This window comes from Eubalaena glacialis, chromosome 5 (assembly GCF_028564815.1).
Source record: "Eubalaena glacialis isolate mEubGla1 chromosome 5, mEubGla1.1.hap2.+ XY, whole genome shotgun sequence".
Taxonomy (NCBI): Eukaryota; Metazoa; Chordata; class Mammalia; order Artiodactyla; family Balaenidae; genus Eubalaena; species Eubalaena glacialis.
This window is the reverse complement of record NC_083720.1, coordinates 91,236,859-91,250,545: the sequence shown is the minus strand read 5'-3', so window position 1 is coordinate 91,250,545 and position 13,687 is coordinate 91,236,859. Positions and strand designations below refer to the sequence as shown.

General features: G+C 37.3%; 1 protein-coding gene across 1 annotated transcript; it reads right to left on the bottom strand.

Moving 5' to 3' along the window:
* Nucleotides 1-5,930: 5,930 nt before the first annotated feature.
* NPFFR2 (neuropeptide FF receptor 2) lies at nucleotides 5,931-13,682 on the bottom strand. The gene is given in 6 exon segments (XM_061191449.1): nucleotides 5,931-5,959; nucleotides 5,962-6,024; nucleotides 6,382-6,456; nucleotides 6,459-7,117; nucleotides 8,686-8,785; nucleotides 13,355-13,682. Coding segments are annotated over 6 exon segments (1,254 nt in total).
* Nucleotides 13,683-13,687: the final 5 nt, after the last annotated feature.

Genomic DNA, 13,687 nt, shown 5'->3' with positions numbered 1-13,687 from the left:
GGACACCAAAGGGGGAAAGTGGTGGGGTGGTGGTGTGATGAATTGGGAGATTGGGATTGACATGTATACACTAATATGTATAAAATAGATAACAAGAACCTGCTGTATAAAAAAAATTAAATTTTTTTAAAAAAAGAAAGATTGTTCAGAGAAAAGTTTATAGACTTTGGGGCAGGACTAATCTCGTACACGGCAGGAAACAGCAAGAGGTGATCTTTGGAAAGTAGGTCAGTGATGGAACGAGAGTTGGTTTTACATTTGAATGTGTGCAGAACTAGGGCTTCATTATGCAGATTATGGGGAATTATCATTAATCATTAAGCAGGGGAATAGCCTGATTAAATATATGTCTTCAAAAGGGATTCGTAGAAGATGCTTGGAAGGAAATCAGAAAGCAAATCAGATTTAATGTCTTTGATAATCTCACATTGAAGCCTTTTCACATTGTGAAAATCAATGGATTTTTTTTTCTCCCTGGGAAGATGTGATAAATCCATTTTGTTCTAAATGTTTTCTTCTAGCAAAGATACCAGTAAATATTTGGGAGTTTTACAAACATCAGCAACAACAACAAAATGCATGCAAATACAAACACACACACACACAACACTCTGTGTAATTTTGAATCAACTGGGTTCAATGAAATTGATATAATTAACTCAGCTTGTTCTGTTACAGATTCTCTGCTAGGCACCATAGTTTAAAACAAAGATCTCTTTTAGTGTTTTAGCACAAATTTGTACCTTTCCACTTCATCCAAATGTACAGAATAGTAAAGTCAGTTTCTTGTACTATTCCTTTGAAATCTTCAACACTGAATGATTTTGGTTTATTGTATGACAAGAGTATCACAGAGAGAATATATACATCACCACAAAATCTGTCAAAAACTTGTAAACACTTTTTACAATTTATTTATTTTTGGCTGTGTTGGGTCTTCGTTTCTGTGCGAGGGCTTTCTCTAGTTGCAGCGAGCGGGGGCCACTCTTCATCGCGGTGCGCGGGCCTCTCACTATCGCGGAGCACAGGCTCCAGACGCGCAGGCTCAGTAATTGTGGCTCACGGGCCTAGTTGCTCCGCGGCATGTGGGATCTTCCCAGACCAGGGCTCGAACCCGTGTCCCCTGCATTGGCAGGCAGATTCTCAACCACTGCACCACCAGGGAAGTCCCTGGTTAGGATAGTTGTAATGAAACATAGAATTCAGTTTTGATATCTCCCAGGTAAGACCTGTAACTGAGAGAATTCTCCTTAAAAGGCAAGGGACCAAGGCAAAGGCAAGAGTCTGGATATTTTTATCCTTTTAGTCCATGATCATAGGTTTATAACAGCAAACAATGTGTCTCATTCTGATTCAACGAATGTCTACTGAATGGCATCATGCCAAGAGGACCTTCTCCCAGTAGCAAGGCAACCTCAGAATAAAAGAGGCTATGTGTGCAGGATCAAATGCAGAAACTGAGAGTAAAAGTGCCCAGACTTTAGCCAGGGAATCGTCATCTATATTCCATGTAAGAATGAGTTAGCCTCTAACTGCACATCTATCACACAGAAGGCCCATGAAGCCAGAATACAGTAAGAACTTTTCACACATCAAGTAAGAAATTTCCTGCTTCCCCACCTCCTCTCCATCTCTAACGTGTCAATTTCCCCACGCCTGATCCTGCAGGAGCCACAAATGGCCGGCGAAGAAGATGAAAGGAGAAATTAAGAGGCTGATCACGCTTCTCTGCCCCCTGTATGTTTCTCTGCCTTGAGTGTACGTGAGCTGGAAGGGGAGCAGTTTAATTTAAGATGGTTTTAAAATTTTACTTGATTAGACTAAAATTTTAATACCCAGAAAAATAGATTACTTATTAACTGAGAATAACCAGAAAGGCTGGGGGACCTATTAGAGACACTCTCAGAGCCGAGAGGAGAATGGATCCACAGCTTTGAGTCTGGAGGGCAACGAGAAAACAAACAAGATTTCTTTTATTTGAGCCCAGCTCATTGATTAAACGTATTCATTTTTGTTTAACTGTTGTCAATTGGTACAGACCATGGCGATTAGCTATATAGTTAAATACATCACAAACTCCAGCTAAGAAGGGGTTTACCTCTAATGGCTATGCCAAGGCAGCAATTTTACTTTTATTTAATCAAATCCATTCTGTAAGAAGGGTCAAAGCAAACAAAATACTGTAATTAAATGTAGCTGTGCTTTTCTCTGAGAAGATTTCAAGAAGAAAAGGAAAGAAGGTTAGAGGAGAAACAAAGATGCTATGTATGAAAATAAGAAGAAAAATGAACGGAATCATAAGACTACAGTAGGAAGACCTATATGTCTTAGCATGTTATAGAAGACCATCTAAATCTGGTTCCAACTTCTTTCGTCATACAAATTTCTCCCTCTTCCTGTCGTGTTCTTGCCACAGTGTCTTTCTCTCTCTTGCCTAAACGTACCAGGTTCCTTTCCAGCAGTCCTGCATCCAATTCCTTGTTTAGCCTGGAATGGCTTCTCCTTCAACCTGATTATGCCTCTGCCAGTTCTGCCGTTAGCATCTGAGTTAATTGTCACCTTTTCAGCGAAAATGTCTGTATCTCCTTCAGGCTGAGTTGGACATTCTGGACTCTGCCCTCTCTGAGTTGTTATTCTTTGTCTACTTCACTGTAGATGCATCTTCCCCCACTGCACCACAGCTATTTGTTGGCATGCTTATCTCCTCCACTAAACTCTGAGTTGCTTGGAGATAGCTCTGAGTCATTTATTTTTATCCCCAGGATCTGGTAAGTTCCTCACACATATTAGATGATCTGAGGTGTTTACTTAGGTAATTAACATGATCATTAGGCAGCTGACTAATGACAGGATAACGAAGAAATCGCACTGTTGGTATATATCGTTAAGTATCAACCTCCATTTATTTATTATTTTTTAAAAGGGCTCTCAGCAATAGGAATAAAGAAGAGAGTGGGATTTCCAGCACAGAATTAGACAATGGCACTGAGCCATTCTCCTGCTGTCTTTCCCAGCACTGAAGACTTCCTCCAGGCAGTGAGCCTCAAGGCAGGGCAGTGCTTTAGTAAGAACATTACAGACTAGACAACTCATAGTTGAGGAAATGCTCTATCCCCATAAAAGGGGTGACTAGACGGTAAAGATGCAGAAATAATGAAGATGCAGTGCTGATGAATTGGCCGCCCAGTGTGCAGCTGAAGACTATCTGCTTTGCGAATTACCCTTTAACTATGGGAGCAGGTGCTCTCTACACAAAGCCTTAATTATGGTCAAGGAAATCCTTAGTTTTCTAAAATTTCTCCTTAAAGGAATGCTTCTACCATCCTCTTCCTCTTCCTGTCTTCCCTCATCTATAGAATTTATCTTATTCTGTCATTGCTTTACTCTCCTTCAAAATAAAAACTATTTTTCCCTAAAGGATATAGGTGCATTAGCTCAGATTCAGGTTTGTAAACTATTTTACAGCAGCCTTGGATGTTTTTGACACTAAGTCAAATTTTTTTTGGAGTTATAAGGACATACTTGCTGTCTATGCTTCCTGCAGATTCCTATATTCTATGACTCTTTGAAGGAAAAAATTGCATGTCCTTACAATTAGAAAAGATTTTCTTAGGACATGCAATTTTTTCTCCTAGACAGACTAGGTATTTGTTTTTTAGTATTTTAAATCACAAAATTAGAATAATTTATGTGTATTTTATTTCTGTATAGTTTGATGTCATTTTATTTCCATAACTTAAAATTTATTTTTAAATGCTTATACAACAGTGTGTTTTCTAGAGCAACAAAACTTCATGGAGATGACTTGTAATTGTCCAGCCTTCCTCAAAATTGTCTTCATAAAGAGTGCATTGGAATATTTATCTAATGACATATACTACCTACTTCCTATAGCTCATGAACTACACCATGACAATGGAATGCAATACACTCAGTCCAACTCATCTGAACGTACAAAGCATCATTTCCTTTAAAGAACTGAAATCTCATAAATAGAAAGATGTAACATTTCTTTGAACGTTACAAGAAGAGGTGATGAACATGACTGATTTTAAGTACTTAAGACTGAAAAACATTTACTTATGTTCCAGTAGGTCTACCTAAGACTTTTAAATATTGATAAACTTGATGGATTATCTTTGCACTATTGTCTCTGGTCCCTGGGCTTAAATAATGAGTTGTTACAGTCTTATGCATATACGATATCAAATATCTTGAAATTATTTGCTATTTATGCTGAAATTATTTGCCATTTTTCCATATGTACCTGATACTGCATTACTCCCTATAAATAATGTGATAAATACGTTATTTCATCAATAAGGAAAGTGAGTCTTAGAATACCTTAGTAAATTTCCTTGCTAGTTATGTAGTTAGCAAATTGCAGAGTTAAAATTCCAATGCCTCAAACTCCAGTCTGTGCTATTTATCTACATCAAAGTGCCTTGAATGAGCAGTGCTATTTTTACTTAATATTTACCTGCAAACAAGAATTCATAAAAGGGTTTTTTAAACAAATTGATTATTTTTATAGGTTTTGACATTTGACGCTCCTGAATTTAAATACTGGTTTCAAAATTATTTGTTGAGTAACCTTATTTGGCCTCTCTGGGCTTCATTTTTTCATGTGAAATGTGGGTAGTATATACTTTGCAGTCATAGTGAGGATTAAATGCAGTAGTGAATGTAAAGTACTTGTCACATAGTAAGATCTTAATACAAGGTGACTATCATTATCTCAGGCTGGCCTTTCAGATTTTCTAACAACATTAACAACGTGGCATCCTTTGAAATTTCTGTCTTCTGTTATACATTATCAAGCATATAAAAAATACTCTTTCTAACTGGATAATAGCCCTCACAGAATAGTATCTCCTAAGTACCATCATCGGACTAAAATTCAACTAATACAGTTTATTAATTGCTTCAAATATACTACCTAGTGGGATTCAGACTATCTAAACTGGTTGGGTTGGAATCTTTGGAATGGCAACAGGAATTCTGCATCATTTGCTAAAGAATTTCTCCCTCTGAAAAGTCAAAAGCATTTCAGTTTGGATTGCTTTGCCCATTGGTTATCAATTTCGATTTTTGTCACCGTCATTCTAGTTAGCATTCTTCCAAAATTTCTAATAATTCTTCCCCCAAAATAAGTATCCTCTGGAAAGAGGGAAGTAGGACCATGTACATGGGTCTGCTGGCATTACATAAGGCAGAAGATGCATCAGCACTATCATTACTGCTGGAAATGTGAAAAATCACATTCATATTTCCCTTAAAAATATTAACTGACTTCTGAGTTTATCCTCATTGCTTTCGTGGCCAGGAAGAATACTGAATGATGTGTGGACGAATGCCTATAAGACCCCAAAGTACTATTTTTACGTGGTAAATTATTATTTACCATCTTCATTACCACTGAAGGAGCATAATCCTAGAAAGATTGAGTATGAAGTGACACACGTGAACGCTGTGTGTCAAGTGCATTTATGACTTGTGCCTACTCAGCATGAGCCTTCATTTCCAGTTTTCTAGTTGTAATGGCACAATTTTTTTGGTGTTTGTGTGGTGGAGGGCATACATCTTAAGGTCCTGTGGTTTGTAAAGGGATATTATCAATATCCAGGGGTGGGAATGAAGCTGTAGCTTGGGCTGTCAATATGTTTTATCTCCCGAGACAAAATCCCTATCACAAGAAGGCTATGTACCTGGCTCCATTAAATGAGATGTAATCCTCAGATTTCTATGAAAACTATTTGGGGAAGACACAAAGTTCTATTTCCATTCACATTACCAAGATTTTTAGATTTGAACCTCTCCAGAGAGAGCTTCTAACATTCTTAAGAAGAACTGAAGTACAAAGCCATAAAAAGCAACAGTATTTCACTATATAACACACAGTAGAGTTAAAATCATCACACCAGCTCCTTTTACATCTCATTGCTATCGGTAAGTTCTAATTCTTGATCATTAATTCCTGTATGGGTTTTTCAGCACTTTTCCTACAAAGCACAATATCCTCATGTGTTTGTTTGTTTTTTTTTTAATAAATTTATTTATTTTGTTTATTTATTTTTGGCTGCGTTGATTCTTCGTTGCTGTGTGCAGGCTTTTCTCTAGTTGTGTTAAGCGGGGGCTAATCTTCGTCGCTGTGTGCGGGCTTCTCGTTGCGGTGGCTTCTCTTGCTGCGGAGCACGGGCTCTAGGCGCGCAGGCTTCAGTAGTTGTGGCTCGTGGGCTCTAGAGCACAGGCTCAGTAGTTGTGGCGCATGGGCTCAGTTGCTCCGCGACATGTGGGATCTTCCCGGACCAGGGCTTGAACCCGTGTCCCCTGCCTTGGCAGACGGATTCTTAACCACTGCGCCACCAGGGAAGCCCTCATGTGGGTTTTTAATTGTAGATTCCTGAGCTGACAGATGAGATATGTTGATGACCACATTGTTTTTAGCTCTTAGGTGTAGGATTCCTTGGGCTTTTCTCTTTTTCGGCAGAGATGGAGGCGAAAAGCATCTTGGAAACCACGGCGAAAATTCTCATTGAAGAAACCATAAATGATGGGGTTGACGCTGCTGTTGCCAAAGGCCAGCCAGTGTGCAGAAGGGTAGATGTAGATGTTGATGACCCGCAGTTCATTCAGAGACAGGTCAACATAGTCTGAGAGCATCATCAGAGTCCACAGGGGCAGCCAGGAGAGAATGAAAAGCAGGGCCACTGTCAGGAGCATCTTAATGACCTTCTGCTTCTTCTTGGACACCACGTGCCACTGTTCCTGGTTCTGTTTGCCTGAGTGGGGCACTGTTGTCTTGGAGAGTGCAATTCCAATCCTTCCATACATGATGACAATGAGGGACAGGGGAGCCAGGTAGATGTTAGCAAACAGCACAGTGGTATAGATCTTCCTCATTTCCCGATTTGGCCAGTCTTCCCGGCACCAGTAGACTGGGCTGGTTTTATTCTGGGAGTTGAGTCTCACTCGGTAATATTTTTCTTCCTGTACATGTAACATTATTGCAGATGGGGATATAATGGCGAGGGCCAGGACCCAGATGATCATAATGATGAGAAACGCTGTCTTGATAGTGAACTTTGGTTTAAAAGGGTAGACGACACACCGGAACCTGTAATTAAAGGCAAATATCAGTGAAGGACTGCCTCATAACTTCTGACCAAGTCATTAATTAATTTCAGTAATTACAGTCTTCCATACATATTCCCCTTCAAATATAGAAAGTTACCATTAGTAGGGAGGCATGCATTACCAGTTTCTGTAATTAATATATGAGATAAATTTCAACTCAAAAAATTAATGAGTGGAGTATATCAGACACTATTAATAATCAAAGTACTATTGTAACTAGTCAACATTGAGCATGAGCTCAATTTAATATTCCGTTCCAGGCTCCTTTCCATTGGTTTGCACGGATTGCCTCTGTAAGCTTTCTTATTTAAAAGATGGGGAAAAGGCTTAGAAAAGGTAAAAAATCTTGCCCATAATTACACATGATTTTTACACATGTATTTTGGCTCCAGAGCCCATATTCTTAAATGTCCCTTCATGCCCTTCTGTGGTCCCCTCGCACATGATCTGTGTGCTTGGCCATGCAACTTGCTTTGGCCAGTTAGTTGAACGTTAGCAAGCACGGCATAAGCAAGCGTGAGTGATTTCAGCTACAAGACACAGAGTAGGAGAATGACACAGAGGCACCCAGCCAATCCACAGAGTTGTGACAAATATTAAAGCATTATTGTTTTAAGCCACTAAGTGTTTTGACGGTTTGTTTCACAGCTATGAGTCTGAGAGTTTCCCATGATGAGTCCTGTTTATGCACCTTCCCAGCGTTCTGTGTCCTCTGTTGAGCATGACAGTTATCAGTATGTAGAGTAAGCCTGATTCATTTTACTGCTATTTTGTTATTGTGATTCTTAATTTTGTTATTACTGATATTCATTATGTTCATTATAAGATAATCATACTATTATGCAACTGTATAACATTTTATATTTTTCAAAGTACTATCATCTATTGAATCTTCTTTAATTTTTGTGATGACTCTATAAAATTGAAAATTATTACTTTCCAGATCTGCAGGTAAGGAAACTTAGAGATTTTAAGTGGCCCATCAGCAACTGCAAACAAATTTATCTTATCTTTATATAATGACTAGTTATCTTGAGCTTTGACTGCTCCATTGTCCTTCACTGAAGGTGTAAGGTCTTCTGCCTTAAACTCCAAGTTTTCATCTAGTCTTCTAATCAGTGAATTCTCCCATTTACTCACCCTTAAATTATGGGTAACTTCAAAGGTGCAATTCTAGGTATTTTGCTCTTTTTGTAAACCAGCTATTGAAACTTCAAATTTTATTTTTTCATTTATTCATTCAACAAATAGTCTATGATATCTTGTTAATAGCAGCCCAAACTAAGACATGCATCATCCCTAATTATTTAATCTTAAAATATGGAAACTTCAGTAGTTTTATTTTATTACTGAACCCTTAGTGTGTGTGTATATAATATATACATATATACATATATATATAAGCCTTGCTCTTAAAGGGGTACATATTATGGATACAATTTTAAGCAGATATACCCAAATTTAGTAGATTATACATTTTTCACTGGTTAGGTGGATTAGTTGAAGATATGCCCAATTTTCTGGATTCAGAGTTTGGTGCTGACCTACCTATCTACTGCTATTGCAACTAAAGTAAAGACTGAAGATGCAACGGATACTCCCTGGACCAAGGCACTGATCTTGCACATTGTACTTCCAAAAGGCCATCCTGAAAGGGAAATGGGACAGTTAGTCTTTGGAAAGATCATATATATATTTTTTAATTTCACTGAAATTGTGAAGAGAAAGACATGAAATTAGACAGATGCAACTGTTTCCTAAATGATATCCAGGGAACAATCAATGTTTCCCATTTTTTTCATTAATACGTTCAGATCTCTGTTTTTCAGTATACTAATAAGGTCAAAACTTACACAGTAGTTTCAACATTCTATACACTGTAATACATGTTTTGCATCTATTAACATATCTAATCCCCACAACAGGCTTTTGAAGTCTTTATTATTCTCCTCATGATATAGAATATGTAACAAACACACAGATATCACATACCTTGCCACACAGCTGGTTAGAAGCATATTGAGAATTTAAACCCTAGCCGTATGGTTCCAGAGTCCAAACCATTAACCCTTATGCGATAATGCCCTTTAAATGAATAAAACAGGAAGAATATTGTTTCTCTAATTTGGAAATGTATTCCATAAATTGTGAGGAATCAGGAGTCACATGTATAACAAATAAAGTTAATATTTAATTATATATAATCTAAGGACATGATTTACCTCAGAGGTACTTTGTTATGGAGTGAATGTGTTCCCTCCCAAATTCATATATTGAAGCCTTAACCCCCAATGTGATGGTATTTGAAGGTGGGGCCTTTGGGAAGTAACTAGATTTAGATGAGGCCACGGGGATTGTGCCACATGACGGGATTAGTGCCCTTATAAGAAGAAGAAGAGAGCGTGAGACCTCTCCCCATGTGCAAGCACTGAGTAAAGGCCATGTGAACACACAGCAATCTACCAATCAGAAAAAGGACCCTCACCAAGAACCCGACCATGCTGGCACCCTCATCTCGGACTCCTAGCCTCCAGAACTGTGAAATTAAATGTCTGTTGTTTAAGCCACCCGGTCTATGGTATTTTGTTATAACAGCCTAAACTGACTAAGACATACTTGGAGAATAAAGAGCACTTTGTTCTTTATATGAACAAAAGTAGTCTGTTTGAATAACTTCCTAACTGAACTCCAGTTACTAGAATGTTTATAAAAGAAATTGGTAAAATTATTATATTTGATATTTAATATCAATCAAATCAAATTTAGAGTTTGATATTCTATACGCACCTCCGCTATTACAGGAAAGTAACACTATTCTTCCATTAGCAAATATTCTAGTTTCCCAAGAGATGAATGTTCCATATTGCTCAGATTTTTTAAATGTATCTTTTAAAAAATATCCTATAGCTTATTTTAAAAATACTCTTATCTAATTAAAAATATTCCCAATAGCCTAAATAAGCCAAGCATACTTAAAAGAACATTTTGTCGTCTATCCAGACCATCTTAAAATTGGTGCTTGAATGGCTTTATGCCACAATGATGCAGGAGGATAGAGTAAAAGTACATATACACTCTGCACGTACTCCTATTCCTGGTCCAGAGACCCACTCAGCTCCAGAATGCAGCTGCCAGACTTATAATCCCCATGGCAGTAGATAAGAGAATTTCCTTCTGGGGCAAGTGATCCTTCCAAGAACACTGACATATTTTCACTGGCAGATTCTGATAGCTGTGGATTTCCCAAGGAATGACCCAGACTAGTGAAGCCGAGAGTGGGCCTAACCTCAAACCCCAGTCCTGCAGAGGTTCAAGGCAGCCACATAGTACCTCACTCTGAAATACAAGCAGCTAAATAGTAGTTGACTATTAGGGAAACCTCAACCATAAAAGAAAGAAACTAAAACAAATAGGAAGAATGAAACAGGAGAAAACTAATCTGAATCAGGTAGACAAAAAATTAAAAAACAAAGAAAATTACTACTCATAACCTCAGAGATAAAATACATTTTGTCCATGAAAAATATGTGCATGATAGTACAAGGAACACAAAGAATATAAAAATAGCTCAAAGAATTTAAAATATGATAACAGAAATGGCTGTTGACTTTATGTCAACAAAAAGTTTGGAAGAGGAAGTTGAGAAGATCTTTGCAAGTAGAATAATGAGGAGAAGAAAATGGAAGAAAAAAAATTTTTAAAGAATGGCAACACAGCACCTCCAATATCTGATTAATATGAGTTGAAGAAAGGAAAATGTAGAACTCTGCAAGGAAATTCCCCAGGACTGAAAGCATTCATTTTTTGATTGAAAAGACCTCGTTTGTGTCTAGCACAAAAAATGGAAAATAAAAAGACTTACATCAAGGCTTAAATGCCTGAAATTCAGAACACTTGAGGTAAAGAGAAGTTCTAAAAGCTTTTAGGAAGAAAAGCAAAATACAAGTCATAAATAAAAGAAGCAAGGGTCAGATAGCATCAGCAGCAACACCAAATTTCTCAGCATTAACAATAGAGCAATCTCTTTAAATATTTTTAGGGAAAGAAAAGTCCAGCCTAGAATACTTTATCCAGGTAACTATAATGAAGTATGAAGGCAGAATAAAGATTTGCACTACAACATCTCAAACATTTTTTATCTCAGTGCACCCTTTCACAAGAAGTTAATAGGGGAATAAACCAAGAAAAAAGAAATGGCATCCAGAACACAGGGGATTGAGCATGAAGAGAGGTGAAGAGAATTGTTAGCTTCTCAGTGAAGGAACATCCCAGAGCAATAGCTGAGATCCATACCTGGAGAGCAATGTGTCTGGATAGGAACAAGAGGATAGAGAGTACATGGAGGGGTATCTCCAGGAAAAAAGATGCCATCTACATTTTTTTGGATGTGTTTTCCATATGTTTGAAGGTATTGACAAGAAATTTAACTCTCCTGGAAGAGAATCTGAACATAAATTATTGATAGGTACACTCCAAAAACACTAAGCAAATCAAAATATGATGCCCCTATTAAAGCCAGGAAAACAAAAAAACATTTTATAAGAGAAAAAGTTGGTATCATAGTACTCTACATGGCTCAGCAGGGGGTAAGATACATATAATAATAGGAATGCATACTCTAAATATTGATTTAACAAAAAACTATGATATACTCATATTGAGAGAATGAGGGAGGTAAAGACTGTGAATGTATATTTGTGGTTCTGCATAAATGCATCTGCTTGAATTTTTACCAAGTTTCAGCCAATCATGTTCTTTTTCCAATTTCACGTTCAGATACTCAGTTTCTACGGATTTATGTTCTTTTGTCTTAGTGCTGTCAGTTCAGTGGAGTTTGGTGAGGGAAACCACCCCTTGGGGTAGAAGAGGATAATGAGAACTAAATTACATTTTCTGCAGTCTGGTAATATATTAGAATGAAAACATGTTATTTAGAAATGTGGTAGTAATTACCAAAAATAAAGGCAAAAAATGCTGGATGTGGCCACCTCCTGGGAATGGGAATCAGGGGTAAGGAAGGGCACTGTATATGAAAAACTCTTAAATAATAATTTAATTATAGATATTTAGGGGGGGACATATTGAGAGCATTTCTTATTGGTAAAGTAAGTTTCTTGAGAGCAACAAAAATTTTTATCAATTCTTTCACTCTCTTTTTGTCTAGCACAATATCTTGAAAATGTACATCCTTAATAAATATTGTTTTTTAATTACAAGCATCACAAAAACACAGAATCTATGTAGTACTTGATGGTAGAATAGGCAATCTAAACTCTCCCTGACTCCCACTCCAGAGAAAGGAAAGAAACAGAAGTAAATTCTAAAGAGAAAACTCTTATTCTTCAGTAAACCGATGTTGAATGCCACAAAAGGAAAAGAACTATGATATGGCTCATGCTGATCTAAATATTTTTTGATATGCTGCTTTGGTTTCATTTTTTTCTCATACAGATTTGGAATATGTATATATTGAGTGCTGTTCATTAGTTAATACAATAGATATTTATTAAGCAGGTACTATGCACCAAAACTGTACTGGGAGGTATAGATACACTGTTCCTGTACTTCTGGAGTGTATAACGTAGTGCTAAAGAAGTGGTAATACGGACCCAGAAGTACTCTAGGGTAATACCCGAACCATTACTTATGTTGCACATGTAAATTACCACTATATGAATGAAACTACTGCTTTGTGAGAAATTATTGGTACTGTTACTCCATCTTCCATCAAAAACTGTTGGAAATCTCTCAGCCAACCACAAGAGGGCTTAAATATCTATTTATATTAGATTGAAGACATTGCATCAATTGAAACCACACGTTCTTTGAACTTTACAGTCCATAATATTCTTAACATTTCTATTATATTATATGTGCCCTGAACTGTTAAGCAAATTCAAAGTCTTCAGTAAGAAGTGTCACCATTCACTGATGACCTTCAGTGAACACTCTATAAAAATAACAGCTTCCACACTTCATCTCTGTCACTTGTTCTATTTTTCTCCATAATTCTTTTTATTCTCTGATTACTTATATAGCTATTTGTTTGTTGTTTTTATTCTCCTTTAGCATGTAGACCCCATGAGAACAGCTACTTGGAGCAGTTCTTAGAACTCAATAAATATTTGTGAATGAATGGATGACACTGCCATGGCTTCAGGGATATGGGACAAATATTTTCTCATTATATGTTTGAGCTGCATGCAAATCAACATACCTGCTATAATATTGTCCAGCAGCGTGATAGGCATACAGAATATGCCAACTAGTAATTCACTTATGGCCAGGTTCAAGATGAAGAGATTAGGGAGTGTGTGCATATGTTTGTTCCTCATTACAATAAAGCAAACCACTGTATTTCCCACCATGCATAGGAAGAAGATCAGAAAGTAGGAAATAATGAAAATCGCTGCCACTTGAGGCTGGTGAAGATAGCAGTTCACATAGGTGATATTGCTATCTGCATACAGATCATGCTTTGTGTCACTGACACTCCAAATGTGATGCCAGTTTTCTGAAGAGTTTGAGTCCCAGTTTTCACTCATGATGG